The sequence below is a fragment of the Struthio camelus genome, chromosome 14 (assembly GCF_040807025.1).
Source record: "Struthio camelus isolate bStrCam1 chromosome 14, bStrCam1.hap1, whole genome shotgun sequence".
Classification (NCBI taxonomy): domain Eukaryota; kingdom Metazoa; phylum Chordata; class Aves; order Struthioniformes; family Struthionidae; genus Struthio; species Struthio camelus.
The window spans coordinates 4,281,955-4,301,140 of NC_090955.1; the positions used below are offsets into that span (position 1 = coordinate 4,281,955).

General features: G+C 43.9%; 1 protein-coding gene across 1 annotated transcript in view; it reads right to left on the reverse strand.

The window, feature by feature from the left end:
* The window catches only part of LOC104153252 (uncharacterized), an 83,271-nt gene extending 64,927 nt beyond the window's left edge, over nucleotides 1-18,344 (reverse strand). Inside the window, exon 1 of the mRNA XM_009689054.2 lies at nucleotides 18,193-18,344. Coding sequence (XP_009687349.2) covers nucleotides 18,193-18,324 — 132 coding nt within the window. The 5' untranslated portion in view covers nucleotides 18,325-18,344. The remainder of the gene's footprint in view (nucleotides 1-18,192) is intronic.
* Between the last annotated feature and the right edge of the window lie 842 nt (nucleotides 18,345-19,186).

The following is a 19,186-nucleotide window of genomic DNA, read 5'->3' on the forward strand; positions in this document are numbered from 1 at the left end:
ATAGAGGAGTCTGACCCTTAAAAAGAGTTGGAAAGTAGACTATTTCTTTTTCCTTTTAAAAAGCAGGAAAGGTGACAATTTGCACAAGGAAAAAAACGTAGGAAATAAATGTTTGAACAGTGAGAAGCTTATATAGAAGGAAGAAAATCTTGTATATTACTAAAAGTAAAAATGAGAATCTGTCCTATTGAAAGTTCACAATCTGAATTGCAAATGAAATTGAATCAATCACCAAACTATAGATAGGGAAAGAAATTACTTGTTGGCAAGCAACTTTCAAAGGATGCAGACAAGATTTGGACGTACCAGTCTAATTTCACTAAACAATTAAGGATAGACTCTTATCTGATTTAAATCCACATCGCTCTATTGATTATAGTGCTCCTAAGTTGAGTTGCTCAGACTAAAGATACTGTTTGTTCAAGTTTTATTATTCTTAGTTATAGAATTAGAGTATATGGACGTGATGTACTGTGGTCAATGTAATTCCGGGAAGTTTGTTCTGATTTATTCCTAGGCAGGCAATGAACTTCTCAGCCCCTATAAATGGTTTCAGAAAACTTACAGGCTATTTGCAAAGGAAAAGGTGAAAACTGCCAAAGAAGTCAAAACCCATACTTCTCCCTATTATAGTTCATCCCAAGAGAGAATCCCCTGAAGGAAGAGGCAGTGTGAAAACAGGATCTGCTTCTCTGTCTGACAGAGAGCAGATTGACAGATACTGTATCTATTTTTAAAAAATGCCTAACTAAGCAGCATTAGTCACCCATCACCCATATTTCTCTCCAAAAATGAGAGCGCATGAAGTTACATCATCTCTAGAGAAAGCAATTACAATATTAATTTCACCTAAATGACAACCAGGGTAAAGAAAAAAAAGCAGCAGCTAGTTTAAGGAGTTTGACTCTCTCAGATCCTGATCATGAAAAGTACTTCACAAACACAGAAAACCACCAGTCACCCATATAATCTTTAAATGAGCTCCCTGGAAGGCACTAGGAAGAGCAATATCTGTGTAGGAAGACATTTCAGCAGTAATGAACATGCAAGTCTTCACGTCTGTCAAGCTGCAAGTTTGCCCATAAAATAGGCTAGACCGCTGACAGAGGGGAAGCAGATATGCAGATTCGTATATACAGCCCATTTATTTGGTTAGCTTTAGTGACTTCTTTGCCCTGCAGTTCGAGGAGCTTTATGTCCCCACTCTATGGGCCATGATCTGGCTCATGCAACTAGGTGTTCTTCAATGCATCGCTGAAGTTCAAAGTGTAGAGCTATCACCTTGAAAGTTTCTTAGATGCATAGAAGAGACCTTCTTTGGAAGGGACCTTGTGGGATCATCATTCTCCCACTAAAAGTGGGGCTATTCATGCTGTGTCAAGTCAGCTGGGACCTTTTCTAGCCAAGTCCTGAAAATCTCCAAGGATGGAGACTCTGCAGCTCCCTGGGCAGCCTGCGCCAGTGCTGCTGGTGGAAAGTCTAGGAGGAAGAATTCACCACCCCTTGTCAAATCAGAGAGCTGAAGGAAATGTTGTGACTCATTCTAGCTTCGAACAGGACATACATTCAGGGCAAAAATCAAAGCATGAAAAATCAACTTGCTGCAAAGTGCTGGCTCCTTGTCTTGATTCTCTATTGGTAAGGCAGGGGCGGTAACCTACGCTCTGGTCTAATCTGTGTGTGATCACTTTAACATCACTGAGAGCTTTCTGGTCTAATTCAGATCCGAGGCCAAATTCTTCTAATAAAATAGCTTGAAATGACAACAGAATGACTGTCTAGCCAATTCACTTAATAATGAGAACCAAGAATATACTGAGGAACACTTCTCTCATGGGTTATTTTTCCTCATAACACACAGTGCTATTGGAAACGTGGTAGTCTCCCTTCCTCAGAGCAACACAAGATATTTTATTCCAATTACATAGCTGCCAAATGCACACTGAAACGTGCTCCCACAAACACCAATGAGACTGATGTGATGCTGTAGTCTAGCTCCTGACTGGTTCTGAACTTGGCTTTTGCTTTTTTCTGGCAAAATATTGTTCATTAAGAATCGTAATACTACTAAGATAACATGGGGAAAGAAAAAAGAAAAAAAAATTAAATTAGTCCTTTAAAAGCTTGCAAAAGACTTCTTATTGCAAACCATCCTCTTGCAGGAATTTCCCTTTATGAGAAAGGGGAATGATGATCCCAAACGCTCCAAACGATCCCCAAAATCATTTTAAAATTCATCTTCAAAAGGAACAAAACAAAAGATACCCTCCATTCTAATATCCTTCCTCAACTTCTACATATCCATGGTCTGTCCTGAAACTTGCTCTTCCTTCAGAGGGATGCAAACATCCACCTGCACCTCTCCGACAGGCTTACGAACGCCTTGTCGAACAAAAGGCCTGGGACGCCGCACAGCAGGGAGGCTGAGAGCAACAGTATTTTGCAGTAGCTAAGTGAAATCTTCTGTTGGCTTGGGAAGCAAATGGAAGTGCTGCTTCATTGCTTCATTCTCTTTCTCTTTGTCCTATGGCACCACCCAAATGAAGATATGAATAGAAGAAGCCAAACAGGAACTGGATCCAATTTCTTGAACTTCTGCCTACGCCTTCGGATCTGATAGATTTGAGCTTCTGACCCCCAATTAAGCAGCTTCGTCTCCGTCCTTCAACCTGGGAAACAAATAGGTAGAAGCGGCTACCATATGTTTTGGTTTTCAGTTCATTAAATCCTTGATTGTGCAAAACCTTTTAAAAAAGATCCTACGCCATAAAATTCACAGAAAGCTATATTGCGTGTTGCTTGGAGGAATCTTATTAAACACTTCCTCTAAAGAAATATTCCAACCTTTTGAGAATCAGCGTGACATTTAAATGAATTATTCATGCAAGGCTCTGCAAGATGGGCAAGTTTCCTGCCAAGACTTGCACAGTGAGGGGTGTTATAAAACTGAAATTGGAATGTGGAGAGAACTGATGGAAAAAGATTTCAAAGATCATCTTTGTTAAAAAACAAAACCAAAAAACCTTCAGACCTTTAAACTTGTTTCTGCATAGCAAAGAGCCTTCCAAACGTCCTGTTTCTCATCCACGCCCAAATCCTTCAGTTTTAAAATACGCATTCACAAGCAAATAGAGCTACTGAGTGATGCAAGTGCAATGTCAAAGGACCATTGACACAATCATTCATTTCAATGATCCTTAAATGAGACTTCCTCTCCTGAAACTCCAGGAAGGTTTTTCTTGCCATTTGCACGAAGGCGCTGGCCAGCAGCGCTGTGAAGCTGCTCCTAAATTCTTCCGTGCAGTGGAAGCCAAGAGCTACCTCATGCACATAGAAGCAGATCATGAAAAAACACCCAGTCCAAGAACAGCAGGTGCACAAGGTACGTGGGGACTCTAAACCACTGTTGGCATCTGGCAACAATAAAATGAAAATTGACGGTTCAAAAACTGAAGTCTTTTGAGTTTCACACATATTTGCAGGATCTGACATTGACACAAAGCTTTGGATCTGAAAATGGTTAAGGCTTGTGTCACTCATAGCTCCTGAGTGGGAAAGTTAAGCCTAAAAAGAGAGATGAAAAGGGGCATAATATACAATATATACTCATAAATACAAAGAATATGGAGGATAGCTATTAACTACCTGGGCAGTTAATGTACCACCCCTTTCTACCCCAGTTCTCCTATCTTGTCCCCTACAAATATTCTGTGCTGAGTAACTAACAAAAGCAAGACTTTAAATAAGACACAACTAGGGACTGGTATCAGTAGTGCAAAGCTATTTGGTACCATTGAAAATTGTTTTAGTTGCATTTGCAAGAGCAAAAAAAAAAAAAAGCCTGTAAATATACAGGATTAACACAAGTGATTGCTGAACACATTTGAAGAATTGATTCCACAAATAAGTGAAGTTTATTTTAATTTCACCTTAGACGGCATTGCTATCTCAGTGAAGTAAATAGCAAGCCCTCTTCTGTTACTGTACCCAACCCTTGATACTTTGGAAACATTACAAAAGCAGCAGGAACGTAATGAAAAATATATACAGTGCTGAGATTTCTGAGCTATCCAAAGTGCTCTTTAAGATCCTGCAGATAATCTTTAGAGAATAATCCAATCACACATTAAATCACTGTACATCATACTGTGATTGAAAAGTCATGCCCAAAAATGCTGAGCAGTTTGATTGGACATGGATTCAGTTCCAGCTCCTTAACAGGCCTGTAAAGAATAGCTTAACAGAGAAAGCAGAAAAGCTAAAAACCACCAAAGTGGTCATCTTTGTGCATTTCAAACTGAAACATAATAGAATTCTTTATCTCAGAAAGGAACAGCTAAGAGGATCAGGGAAAAAAATAAAATGTTTGGAAACCTCTGTCTCTCCTCAGCTATGATAAAGAGTTGCTCTGTCTTGTACTTTGACTTCTTGGTAGTTTTTATAAAGCGCTTCTGAATCAGCCTCTGAGGCAGCTGCTGGCACCTCGTGCATCTCCTCGCCGCTGCACGGATTCAGAGCACCAGGCAGGGCCGAGGCTCGCTCCAAATCCACCGAGAAACTCCTCTCCTCAGAGCAGGGAGAACGAATTTTTGGGAGAGCATGAACGCTTTTCATCAGCATCAGGTCTCCAATGCAGTCCTCTGATCCCTGAAAATTCATGGTCCTTCAAAACTAGTCTGCACGAGATGATAGCGACAAGTTTCTGTCGCTGCGTGCTTGATCATAAATACTTGCTCTCGATCCTGAGGAGACGCGTTCAGCCACAAACATTCATTCACCCGCGAGAGGATCTGTGGGACTAAATTTTGTACTCTGATACGGAATATGAAAAATGCATGCTTTGCAAAGAAACCCTCCATTTCTGTACTGCCAAAGACGGCGTGCTGAGGGGAAAGTTTTGAGAGTTGAAATATATGGCATTTCTGTCGAGCAAGCTCTCTTTAATCAGAGGGTCGTCCTGATTAACCACGAATGAGGTGAACACACTCCCAGTCCGTTTCAGAAGAACCATCTCTGCAGATGCAGCATCCACCATATGTATTTCCTCTTATAAGAAAAGTTATATTTCCTTACAATTTCTTTGTCTTTTCAGCAAAAAGGACTTAGAAGCAATATAGCCCAAGAGACCGACTTATTATACTGCATCAGATCCATATTTTATGTCTGCTAATCTGAAATGCTAGAATTTAAAACTATACTCAGATTGTCCTAGAGACCTGTATGCTTCATCTGAGACAAGACCTTTGGGATTTTTTTGGAGATCATGTCACATAAGAAAAAGAGATTATAAACACGTTTTACAGAGATACCCCAGCCTAAAATATATTCTACAAACACATCTTAAGGTTACGTAAATAAGATTTCTGCACATTTAATCCCACACGTACCAGTATTATATGTACATAATAAAGCTTAAGATCTTATTCAATTTTCAGGTATTTTATGTGGAAAGATACTGCCAGATTCTCAAGGGCCAAATATTTCATTCAAAGGCAAGAAGATATTATCATACTCTGAATAGATGTAGTAGTTAGTTTGTACAGCATCTCATAAAAGTGTAATTTGCAGACTTCAGGAGAAAGAGAAATGCTTTAAGGAACACAGGGAATATTTATGTAGCTACACAAATTACTTACTTGAGTGGGGTTGTCTTTCTGGAATGATTTTAGAAACCGAAATTACTCTGTGCAATATAATTTTTGCCGTTATTATTACCATTTGCACTCAAAGATATTAAATCCTTGCCTCAAAATTTGGTTCATGAATGTGCAATTATGATTAAAGCACTTTTATCTTTCTGGTTCGTTAATTCATCACGGTAACTAGCCAAATTTCACCGCGCACAGATTCTGGAACACGCAGAGCTGGCCTGAGCAGCCTCAGTATAAGGCAGCAAACGCAGCCATAGGGTGAGCCCAGCTTCATTTTCTTCCAGTGAAATCACCACCTATGGTTAAGTAGGCATTTTTATAGCGTAAAGAGTTGAGGTGACCAGCAACCTTAAAGTAACAACCCAAAACCCCCTAGCTAGAATCCTGTTCCAAAGACTTCTAATTTAAAGACCTGCATATAGGACTCAAATGCAATAGGGTGCCTAAATCCATTTTAAGGATGGGTCTTGTGATGTCTGTGCTGGGCTACTGAACCTCACGGACTATCCCTCAGACCCCTTAGGGCTAATCTGGATTTCAAGCAACGTCTAGTGGGTCCGTAAGTGGCAGATGAGTCTGGTTATGAAGAGATTTGCACACTTTTAATAATAGGTTAGTAATGCAAAAGAAACATGTTTCCCTTGTGCTTAGTCAAAATTGCTGCAGGAGGTAGTTTCACTTCCTTGGCTGCTCTGGCTTTTCCTGAGCGAGCTGCCTCTCAGATTAGCATGAAGGGTGCCACACTGAAGACAGCATTTTTGGAAAACTTGCATGAGGTATCAGTAAAATATAAGATTCAAATCCTAATCACCCAAGTATGCAGAAGGGCTCTAGGACATGAATGTTAATATGCTCACTTCAATAGCAAAGTTAACGAAGGCTTCCGCTTCAGACAAGGAGATATGCCTGTCACACTTGTATCTTGCATCTTATCTATCATTAATACATTTAGTCAATATACAATGATGCTGGACAGATCTGTGCAAGCATATCTAATTTTTTACATTGAAAGCTAATCAATAATGTTTCTGGAAGCATCCTTCAGGCTAAAGATTGGAAGCAAGGGACTGGAAACAAGGGACCAGTACTTTCTCTCCTTGGCCCAAGCTTGTGGGGACTAAACCCATATTGAGATTACTGCTGAGCCTTGTAACAGCATCTTTGTATTGTGAGGAAAGAAAAAAAAGATTAAAAAAAGTTATTATTCTGCAAATGACATGCCCATGAACTAACACGTGTCCATGCACGATACTGCTCATCGCAAATAGGTACTGTACAGAGGTGTCCACACTGGAAGTTTTTCTGCAGCATTCAAAGTGGCAGAGCATCACATCAGCTGATGTTGACTGAAGTGCGAGTACAGAGTGAGTAATCGCCTTCGAGTGAAAGATAGGAATGATAAAAAGTAATGACTAATAGAGAATAAAATATAAGGAATACATTATTTTATAGAAAAGAGGCAAGGCTAGACCCTATGAACTGGAGTTGGGCTGCCACTGTGTGTGCTTTGACTGCCAGTGCAACACCCAAGGAGACGTGTGGCTGGGCTGAGGACACAGGGATGAGCGTGGGACCGCAGCCACACACCCACGCCCTCCCTGTAACCCTCATTTCTCTCATTGTGGAGGTACAGCTCCAGACACCGTGGCTTCGGTGCACACGGCAGAGACACTGCAGGTGCCTCCAGCTGCTCCCCGCAGCTGACGCTCCCTTGGGAATCACTTACTGGGAGTCAATATACTCTGCTAAGAAAGCCACCATTTTCCCTTGGCTATAGCTCCTCATACATATATGCATGATGTTAAAAAAGGAGCAAATCAGGTTTTATGATTAAAATTTCATATTAAGTTTCCGATAATTCGCTCCCAAGTGATTCATGTAGGAACCAGAACTCCTAAATGAAATTATGGCTCATGTAATTCATAGTCATCTGCCAATTAACGTATATTAGCACTAACACCAATGAAAGACAGCCTGACAACACTCAAAGAACCATATTACAATAATGAAGACCTCATTAGAAACTCTATAAAAAATCTTCCACATGTTTCACAAAAATTGTATGTTAGCTGCTCATTGACTCTTGTTTTGCTCAATTATGGAAAGCATGTTTGCGAACACTGAAATATTCGAACAACATATTTATCTTTTTTAGGACTTGAAGGCAGAAGACAACGTAAATGTCAGCTGACCAGATAATAGACTCTTGTCGACAATAACTCAAGCTGAACAACTACATGACAAAATTCTATTAGTAAAGTAATCTGAACTTTGTGGATGTCACTAAACAACACTGCATTTGCAAAGACACTACATTTTATTGATAGTTTCTTCAGTGATAAAAGCAAAGAGCCACCATAAAAAAAAAATCTGTCCTACCAATTATAACTGGTAGAGACTTCAAATAATACTTATTTTCTTATTGTTCACACTAAAGAGATATTAAATTTTAATAAAGGAAGAAACATGAAAAAAACAACCCATGTTTAACCAAGATCCTTAGAAACATTTTTAGGAAAAAAAAAAGTCGTTAGTTAAATAGTTAGTGCTGAAAGTGATGTCATCCTACCAGTTTTATTCCATTGATTTTGATTCTGCTTGATTAGAAGTCAACTTATAGATCTGACATGGTTCCACCCCAGGTCAATACATTTCCATGTATTGCTAATGGAACATGGATAATTGGGCTCATTAACTTCACATGAAGAGAAATGAGTAAGGAAGAGGAGAATCAGGCTGCCGAACACATGCTAATTTTAATAGCCCTCCTCCTAGAGGTTTGGTACATGAAGGTATCCAGTAGATACTGCAATAATCTTACAAACATCGTGGCTCAATAGACAAAGTATCAAAGGCTTTAGTACCCTAACCAAAGAGGGGAAAACACTGGAGTTATGAGAAAAGGAAAAACGATAGTCAAAGAAGAGTCTATAAAAGAAAATTTCTGGGAATAAATGTATTTTGGTGGCTGTAGCACCCTGTAACGGCAGCCCAGTGGCGGGGAGCAGGCTGCTGGGAGCCGACTGCTTGCACCGGCAGGATCACCGGCTGCGTGGAGGGACTTCAACCTGCTCAAGGGTTTTCTACTAGTAGCTTGGCCTCGGAGATAAATACTTGCCCATTTTGTGAGAAATATCAATATTGAATTTTAGCTGACCAGAAAGTAAAGGAAAGGTAGAAAATTTATTTTTTTTAATCTTGGTTAGCTCTTCCTTATCCCGCTGTGAAACCCATGGCAAGAAGTAGCCTCTCCCAGTGGCCTTTACTTAGCACAATTTTCAGCTGAGGTGTTCATGCTCACTCAGAAAGGAATTTTCTTGAGTGGGTCTTATTTAGTTCTGCGATTTGCAAAACCCGTTCTGCCCAGCTGTTGACACACTCACACACACACCACCACCACCACATCACACACGAGAAGATTTATACCTTCCTGGAAGGAAATAAGAGTAATCTGATGAGTCTAAACCGTCTGGAGAGGATTATTAAAACCTCTCTTTTGTTCATACTTTATCACCACAAGCAACCGAGAAAATACAAGCAAAGAGTATAGGCATGATGCTTAAAATAGAACTAAAAGCTTTCTGTTTCAGGCTTCCAGTGGGCTCTGGGTAAGCAGGTACTTACGGCTGCTACCTTTATTTCATATCTTTCAGAAACTCATAGGGTAAACAAAATTTTTTAACAGGACTCTAGACACCACAGGCTTTTAGTGGCTGCTTTAAAAGCAGGGAGATCATTCATTTCTGAAGATAATTTTTAAAACGCTGCATATGGAAAGTGCGGAACATCTCCGTAAGTTACATTTTTAGGTTTTGTGAAGTCTGTGACACCTGACCATTTCTGACCTCCCGGAGAGCTGCTAAAAATAGGCTTCAAGTTAGATTCGCACTGTGCCCTCAAAAAACAGCCCTGCAGCACAGATGGCTATTTAGAAAATTATAAATAATAGAAGAGCTTATGTAGGAATCACCCATGAGCAAAGTGGCCAAGCACCAACAGCATTTTCACAACCTGTGAGGTCAATTAGCAATTTTGTGTTTCATTTTTGCAATTCTCAGCGCTGGCGGGAACGGGCCTCCTGGCAGCGGCGCTGCCAAAGTGCAGCAAGCTCCGCAGGTGACAGCGAAGCTCCTCTGTCCTGCAGCAGCCACCACCTGAAAGCCTGCATGCCAGCAAAAACCCACCTCCAACAGGACTGAGCAAAGCCACCGCGGTCCCTTGCCCTCACATAGCAACAGCTGCCTGGCCCCAGGTCAATCCCAGTTCAAAGGCCACCAGCTATTGCGGGACTAGTGTCTACATTTTTATAAAACAACCCAGACTATTGCCAAGAAAGCCAGTGGTGGAAGCTTATCACAATTCTCACTTAGTCTTTCATTGATGAATTATCCCTGTGCACATCGTCTCTAGCCTTCTGCTGTTATCATCCCAAATGGATCATTAGAGATGGATCAAATAGGTCCTTCGTCTTTCCCTTGTGGCTTAAACAGACTCCGTTTTTATGCGGTGGGATTGCATAACCTTTCATCATCCTGGCGAATTTTCCCTGAACTCCCTCTGAATTTCCAGCCAGCTCCAGGATCTGCGGACAGCGAAACGGGACAGGAGCGCTGCAGCGGTGCCTCCCCGGGGACGGAGAGCAGGAGGGAAGAGTTTCTTCCCTGACCCTGTTCATATTCTCTGTTGTACCCTGCTTCTCAGGACAAAACCTACCCTGCAAGTAGCAAGCCACATTCATTATTCTTAGATACATGACCTTACCTTTGGGGGGATGAAGCGCATATTGATTGAGCACTCATCTGACATGCCAGTAATTACTCCGGTCATCCCATTTACCCTTCTTAAATAAGGGCAGAACAGGAGCTTTCCTTCAGCCCGTTGAAACTTCCTCAGCTATCCCAGACTTATTAAAAATAAACATTAATGATCCAAAGAGTAGCTTAGCCAGCTCTTAAAAATTTAAGGTGCCAGTTACCCAGGCTTGCTGATTTAACAGAGCCTAACTTTAGCAGCTGCTGTTGAATGGCCTCTTAATCCCTGCTGGGGTGCAGATTATGTAGATTTAAGTTTGGGGGTTTTTTTGCCCCTTTTGCTTGTCCATCTCACCGTGACTGATCCCCCTCATTTATATTCTCTGCTCTCGGCTCCTAACCGCTCCACTCACCATTTGTTATAGGCTATTTTGTCAGGGGTGGGGGGGAAATTCAGGCAGTTTTATTTGATCATATATTGGTAAAATTGATCTTTTTGAGAAGAGCAAATAAATTACAGAGAGACTTTTATTTCCCCTATTAGCATGTACATGTGATCAAATTATGCTTCCTTGCACCAAGCAACCACTAACTTTTCTTTCCGTGAAAGATCTCTTGTGCCTTGGGAATAGGCTCAGCTACAAAATTCCCTTCTATGCAATGCAAAGCTGATTGGGTTTGGGAAGCGCCAACCACAGGTTTTAAGAAGCACCAAGGGGGATCCAGTCCCAGCCCCGCGAGATCACCCGCAGCTGACGCACGGACCAAAGGACCCTGCGATTCTGTAATACTTCCCCAACAAACTGACTCCCCCCTTTCACCCTACAAACACACATTATAAACAAATGATTTAAAAAAAAAAAAAATCCCATGCGATTTGTTTTCCTAGCAGACACGACCAAGTCTGTCTATTAGGAAACTGAAGGTGAATGCTGATGGCTCATTTGTATTAATTGCCTGGGACTGACAAGGGCAACGCACTCCTGTCCGAGTGCCATTTCACTGTGCCTTCTGCCTGCTTGGTTCTTCCAAAAAGAGCAGAAAGATCCCCTAATTGTTATATTCAATCCTCTGTATTTCCTGCAAGCAATATCAATTTAATTAGATTTACATGGTCATAAGTGACCAGCTACAATTCCTCTCGCGTGTTTATACAGACCACTAGAATTAATACATATTCATTTCATTGCTGACATCTTCATTTTAAGTGCTCCATCAGTCCCCTACTGACTTTTTTTTTTTTTTGTGCAAGCTGTATTATACCCTTCCCACTCAGTTACTCGCCCTGTCCTGGCTAAGACTATCTGAAATGCAGCTCACGCCAGCCTGTGTGTGCAGGAGGAGGGGTGGCTGCCTTGTCATGGTCTCTCCCCACCTCCCAGGACCTCGCTGGAGCTCTCGTCCCCATTCACAGATTTCACCCTCACTCTCTGGGCACCAAAATTTGTCTTTAGTCGGAGCCCATTGCACACCAAAGCAAAGGATGAACTCTGGGAGACTAGCCTAAAGAGGACTGCGGAATGGTAACATGCCACAGAAAGGGCCCATAGAGAACATGGATTGAAATAAGGTTATGGTTTACCCTCCTGAGTGGGTTTACAGGCCCGCTCAGGAGGGCTAATCCAGTTCAGTGAAGCGGCATGAAAAAAAGAGGCAGGGAGGTGAGTGCACAAGAGAGGCAGACGCAAAGGAGACCGAGCTGGTGTCCCTGATGGCACACCATAGAAAAGACGCCAAGTAGTAAGGAAATGAAAAGGGGAAATTCGCCAGCAGCACAATTCCTTGTCTTCCCCCCATTCTGCTCTTGCAAGAGCTCACGCTGCAACATCCACAGCGTCAGAGAAACGCATGCAACATCACCCATGCAAACTCCAGCTTGATGCATCATGCTAAACTTCTGAGTGTAGAAGTTGTGAAAATGAAGTGTAAATGCTATAATTTGGAAATGTATCAACTAAGCATGGCGTCTGGCTGGACTCTCTTCCATGAAAGAGAGAAAACATTTTCTGAAGAAGGAACAATAATAAACTTACTGGAGGAAAAATAATAATAAAAACATAAGAAAAAAAGCACTCTCCTGAGTAGAGATATACAAGCTGACAACGAAAGCGCAGTTTGAGTTTAGTATATTGTATGCATCCCTTTAGGGTGTGTGTCATGTCTAATTCACCTTGAAATTGAAGTCATCATATTTTACTTTTCATGAGAAATATATAAAAAAAATTAATACAAATTAAGGAAGTCTGGCTACCTAAGAAAATAGGGCAAATCTTTAGCACAATAGTAAGTTATTTCTAATTCATTGCAAAAGAATCATAAAATAAATGACATGGACCTGTCAAGTAAAATTAATCCAAACAGCTCTAAAATCTCAGAGGGAAACTTCCTTTTTCTGTAAAATACAGTTACAGGGAAGTGGGTCAGCTGTATAAATCTACATGTAAATTTGTATCCCAGGACTTAATGAAACTACAAGGAAGTCTCAGTTTCAACAGTGGACTTTGTTTGTCTTTAATGCATACAGCATACATGCGAGACGGGCACTAGTGCTTTGGAAGCGAACAAGTTTCGGTGTAGAAACTTCACAACAGCAAGGGATTCAACACTGAGAGCCTGGTGCTAATCCTCTCTGCCTAAATTGGAAGTCCTGCCACCTTAGTCACCCTGACTTTAGGCCAGCAAGAGACGGAGCATCGTTGATGGTCTCTAGACATAGCCCAGGGTCCTGAGGTCGGTCCTGCTGCACCGCCCAGACCCTGCGGTACAGCTCTCAGGCACAAAACCTTCACAAAGGAAACTATATGTACATATATATAAGTGGCATAAAAGCCTCCTTTTCATTGCTTTGGCCTCATCTGCCCTCCATTAATAGGAGTAGCCCGGGGCTGCTCCAACACCTGCCACACTGCCCGAGGAGCACCAAACACGAGATGCCACAGGGCTCGGGCCACTTCTCCGTTCTCCCGAGGTACCTACAGCGCCCGAATGGGCTGCAGAGCTGCCACGTAGCTGCCAAGGTGGGTTTGATCCGGAGCTGAAGCCGAGTGACCCGATTACAGCACCGTTGCAACGTGCATTCAGTCAAGAGACCGAATTCACAGCAACCAGGAGGCAGATCTGGCCCAGTTTCTCTTCTTTCCCTCTGGGGAGGATTCAGTCAAGGATTGATTAATGCTTGAATTCTCATCAAGAATTAATAAGTTCCTGATGTGGTGAAAATGAATAGTCTCAGAGAAGCAGCTAAGCTTGTTGTTTTGAGTGTGGAGGGGGGGGGGGGAAAAAAAGAAAAAACCTCATTTGGTAACTGTGATCCAATGGCCAAGTTACAGGCAGGGGGAAGTCTGAATTCTCCAGCTGTCCAATTCTCCCGTGCTCTTTTAACAACATAATAAATGAACTGACTGAAGGCCAGGTCTTTGAGATGACTTGGAAGAGACGGTGCTTCTACATCTCACCTAAGTTTGAGAAAGTAGCGGTATATACACCTCTACATATATATGCACTCGCACACATTTGAGATATATATATTTTTATATATATATATATGTATGTATATAAAGCGTATCCTGTCCCTCCTGGGATCCTGCTAGGCCTGCGTTGCAAACCTGCTGCTGCGCAGAGACTGGCAGCCTCAGCCCCAAAACCCTCCAGCGCCCGCTGCAGGACCCCTGGGGTGTGCACCTCTAGGAAGACAATGATAGCGAGACAGTAAAGTCAATAATCAAAATACATCTATCTATATAGCAACTGGTGTCAAGCACGCTCAGGTTAGGCTGCCGCTGAGCCTAAGGGTTTGAGAACTGGACTCAGGGGCTTTCACCCTTTTAAAGGTCTGGCCTTAAATACCCCTCCAGGAAAAGCTTCAAGAATTAAAAAAAGCTGAAATACAGTTAAAAGCTCAGGAACTGGAGGCAAGCGAGTTAGAAAGCACATTACAGAGGTGCAGGAAAGACTCTCAGTCATTCCAGGAGGGAGAAGACGCAAGGAAATAATAATCTCAGGTGATTTCTTGCAATCACTATGTCCTTAAATCCTTCCAGAGGACACAGCCAAGGAGGTTATAAAAGTTATTATCTGAAGAGATACAGAAACAAGCAATATCCCTGGCACAGCCACTGTCTGCAATTACCATGAAGCATTTCCTGGAAGAGCCGTGGCGCTCGCGGCAGCAGCCGCCTGGCCCCGGCGCAGCCGCCGTATCGCTCGCCTTGCTGCGCCGGGCGGCAGAGAGCAGGACGGGTCCGACCTAACAGGAGAGGTGAATATTACACAATATGAAATTTTAAACTACTGTTGTTTATATTTAGCAATCATTTACCATTATGAATAAAAAAAGTTATCACGTTGCGATCATCTGAATGGCAAAGCTAAGAGCGACTGTCCTCTGCATCACAGGCAGGCGCTCTGGCTGGCAGAGGGAAAGCGAGGCTACGCCGCCGCTTTCACTGCGAGCCTAAAAGATGCAGATGGCAAAATGCAACTTAACAATGCTTCACAACAGTGATCAAAATTAAAACCGGATAAAATGCAGTTCCAAAGAAGTACTACAAGTAGTGTATGAGGTACCTGTAACAGACAGGAAGTTATTTTTTGTTTACTGTGCGGAATTCACGTTAGGGCAGAGAGCTGAAACAGGGTCTGTTACTTCATTCGTTTTCTTTCTTTGCTGCATGAACATTTCTTTGTGTCTGTGCAACAAAGATGCAACACCAGCAGAAAAGTTTCTTCCCACACAAACTGATGGAAGACACTGAATTTCCCTTGTGAAAAAACACGTAGCTAAGAGGAGCTTGGGGAAGGGAGGCCAGGGGATATTTGAGACCACTAGGGTCTTTTCTTTCCATGACAAAATTGGGTCCAATACCGATTTAACTCCACCATGAGACAGACTCCTCTTCTTTCAGCTGCTCATCAGGCATTGCTTTGCCCCAAAATCCAGCTTTGCAGATACAATTTAAAACACAGCCAGAGATTAACTCTTCTAAAAAGTCATAAGCTGGACTCCTGTCATGCTTCCATAGGCTTGTCACCAGGATGTGACGGTTAGAGTGTTTTCTCCTCCCTCCTCACCCAGCTACAACAATAGCGTTGCCACAGAAAACAGCGTGGTCCCTGGTCAGGGAGCCAATAAAGGACTTCATTTCCTTTGTAACAAGGAAACGGTACCTAAAGAGTTAATAAACGAACCTGTTTGGGGGCCTCACTGACAGGCCTTTTCTTTCATTTACATGAGAAAGATCAGAGAAGAAACTGTTGCTTAAATCCCCGGCCCTGTTCTTGTTGTAGGCAGCACGAGGAGCAGAGCGAGCTGCCCGCGCCCCTGCGTCTCCCCACGGCCGCAGGATGTCGTTTCTTCCATTGCCCCAAACCGTGCCCTGGCTACTTGCTGTGGAAAGCCCCTCTGCTATAATGCTGCTGCCAGAAAACACGTAGTCATCTCTCTGCCTTCCTCATGTTAGAAAGCCTGGGTATGGGGAATACTCAGGATCTACACCTGACTCATTTTTTGCTGGAAGGAAACCAAACATCACTAAAAACATGCAGACCTGGAGACAAGCACGTTTTCTTAAGCTGAAAAGCAACCAGTGAGCTTTTTTTTTTTTTTTTCTTCTTTCCTTCCTTTCTTCCCTCTTTTTTTCCTTTCTGGTAGATAGTTTTTGAGATGGCAACGTGTTCGCAGACATGGTTTGTGCCAACTATGCCCACTCGTGCCAAAGCGCGGGGTCTCGCGCCCAGCCCTGCAGACACAGCGTCCTCTCAGAAACAGTAGATATGCTGCATTCAGCCAGAAAACGTCCATAGGCTGCGTCCTGGTGATAAAGCCCATTCCCTCCCCCAAGAGGGAGGGCACTCAAGGAAAGGGGATGAGTTGAAGCTAAGCAAAAGCCCAAAGCCGGTCAATACCTGCCTGTGAAAAACCTCATCAATGCATCTGTATCTACAGACACCAGGTGAAGCAACAATCAGCAAATACTGTATGAGAAAGTGATAAAGATGAAAATTGTTTAGCAACATGTAGTTCACCTTGGACTGCCTGAATAAAATACCTTCCAAAAAAAAAAAGGGGGGGGGGGGGAGAAAGAGATAACACTATAACACTTTAAGACTAACTCAACCAATAATCAAAGACTGTCTCTAATTTCTGACTTGGGAGGTCAATTACTGAAAATTGACAGCAGATAGATGATAACAGAATGCAATTAACATTTAAAGACTTAATTATGGCAAGAATTAATCTGCAATTTCAACTGCAGCAAAATCTATCAATTTTTAGTAGTTATTATCTTGATTATAAGAAGAAACAGATTCAGATACGTGTTGTCAACCTGTCAGAAACTTGAAAATACAATGGGAGCTGATAACAGGCTGATGAAATGAAGCAGTTGAGTTTAAAGTTTCTTTTCCTTAACAGGAAACTTAAATTACAGAGATGAGAAAATTCAGAACATTCAGAACATTCTGCAAGGAGAGATGAAGACAGATTTAAACTTGTAAATAACAGGACCAAGAAATGCATATTCTCATGAGGTTTGCCAAAATTAGTCAGAACGTGGGCTTCTCATTCAGACATTTAAGCTCTCAGCTTTGAAAGCCAGAAACAGCCAGAGCATCAAAATGCAGAATTCCTACAGAATGAGTTTGCTGTGTTTTCCTTTCCCCACTGCTTTTTGAAACTCTAGGATTCAGGCTTTCAGGGCTCCAGCGGCCCCACCAGCTCAGGGGTTAGGGGATTTTTCAGGGCGTTCGGTTTTGAAATCTAAACTTCTCAGAATTTTTTCTTTTTTTAAAAAACCTACTGAAATAACCTGAAAGCAGAACAGTTAAGAATTCCCGAGTCAGTTATTCACAAACCCAGAGCCTCGGGGCTCCAGGACTTGATGGTTTCGGAAAAGTCAGGGCGCACAGTGACATTTACGATGAACGTGCACCCGTCGACTCCGCCGCCCGGGGGGACGGCTGCCCAGGAGAGCGGCCCCGCTGACGAGCCTCGCGGAGCTCAGCCCCCGCTACCGGCAGTGCTACCACACTGCCGGCTGACACAGCCCAGCAGTCTTTTATACTTAGGTTTTGTATAAGTTGTCACGTAGAGGAAAATAAACAAACACACCGAACCATGACTACCTGAAGCCACAAAGGAAAACATCCCCCTTACACGACTCTTTTTTTAATCTAGAAACTGCATTTGTGCCTTTAAATTGAACAAATAATCATAAAAATAACCCACTTACATACAATTAACATGTTATTTACCACACGCCCAGCCACCTACAGAGACTTTCTTTGCCTTACGCCGAGGGGGAGTCGCAGGCCGTCGCGTCTGGAGCCGAACGCTCGGCCACCCAGGTCCCGGGGGCACCAGGCCGCCCCCCTTCCCCAGGGGATGCTCGTTGGCTTTACGGGACCGGGGAGGGCCAGCCCCGCTCCTGCCCAAGCACCACCTCTTCGGGCAAGATCACTGAGGCAAATATCTATATTTTTCTTCTTTCACGAGCGTTAATACTTCAGGACACAAACAGTGCAAACCCCAGACGTGACAGAGGCACCACACTCACCACCCGGTCGCCGTCCCCTGCCGCCACACCACGTCCAAGGCACCTGCAGGACACCGCGTCTTCCCCGCCAGCGCCCCGAGGACGGGGTGGCCGTGCCGCCCCACACAGCAACATGGGAGCCTGGAGCCACCTCAGCCAACCCACCGCAGGCTGCACAAACAGCAACCAGCCCAGCTCGACAGGCTGGAGGGTAAAGCCCAAACTCTGGAAACGTAAATAAAAAATTGCCCCACGTACCAGCCATCCCAGCGCCTGACACAGCAGAAGGGGAGGCTCCTGCGGCTCTCGCTGCCCTCTGAGGTAAGAGATCATAACGGTTTTGCTGAAGTTTCTCCTCTCTAAAGCCAGATAGACGCACTTCACAGCCATAAAAATGGCTGTGCACAAGACTGAGGAAAGGTTACTAACTCTTTACCAGCTTAATCAGTAAATAAGCACAACCTGTGCATCACTTCCTTCAACGGGAGCAGCTGAAAACGTGCCAGCAATTATTCTAATTAAATCCAGCTGTTTGCAGGAGTGTCCTGGGCCGGGGCTGGGGCCAGTCCCCGTCCCCGTCCCCGTCCCCGTCCCCGCAGAGGGGCCGCAGCAGCCTCTGGCTAACGCGTGGGTGCCTCGCTCCAACGGGGCCTGACTGCTTCCCGCCTTCGTCCCGAGTGAGGAGCAGCTGTCACAGCTGTCACCGATCTCAGGTTTCGGTCAGTAACAGTGCTGCCAACCCACTGAAAAAGCAAGCTGATACAAAGCCAGGAAGCTCCAAAACAAGGCCGTTTTGACGAAAGCCAGAACGTTTTCCTACGTATGTTCCGTTCGGAGACGTCCTCACCGCTTCCTCCAGGCGCCGAGCGGCAGGGCAGGACGGCGCGGGGCCGCTGGGGGGCCGGGACAGGCGGCAGGGCAGCGGGCGGGAAGCCGGAGCCCTGCGGGCAGAGGGGCAGCAGGGAGCCGCCGTGCCGGAGCAGGACAGAACCGGGGCTGCCCGTTTTGGGAAGGAGCGCTTTGCCGCCGGCGGCCCGCCGTCCGCTCGGCCCGCCGGCAGCGGTCGGAGAAGCCTCAGGGCTTTCACACCTCAGTGTATAAATGAAGGAAAACGTACTCACGCACGGATCTTCACCGGTTTCGGTCGAGCCCCGGGGGAGAAAGGGCTTACCTCCGACCTGGCCGCGCGTTTTGACGCGTCCCCCTCCGTCTGCTGCCCTTCTTACGCGGCAACGTGTTTCCCGGCCCCTGT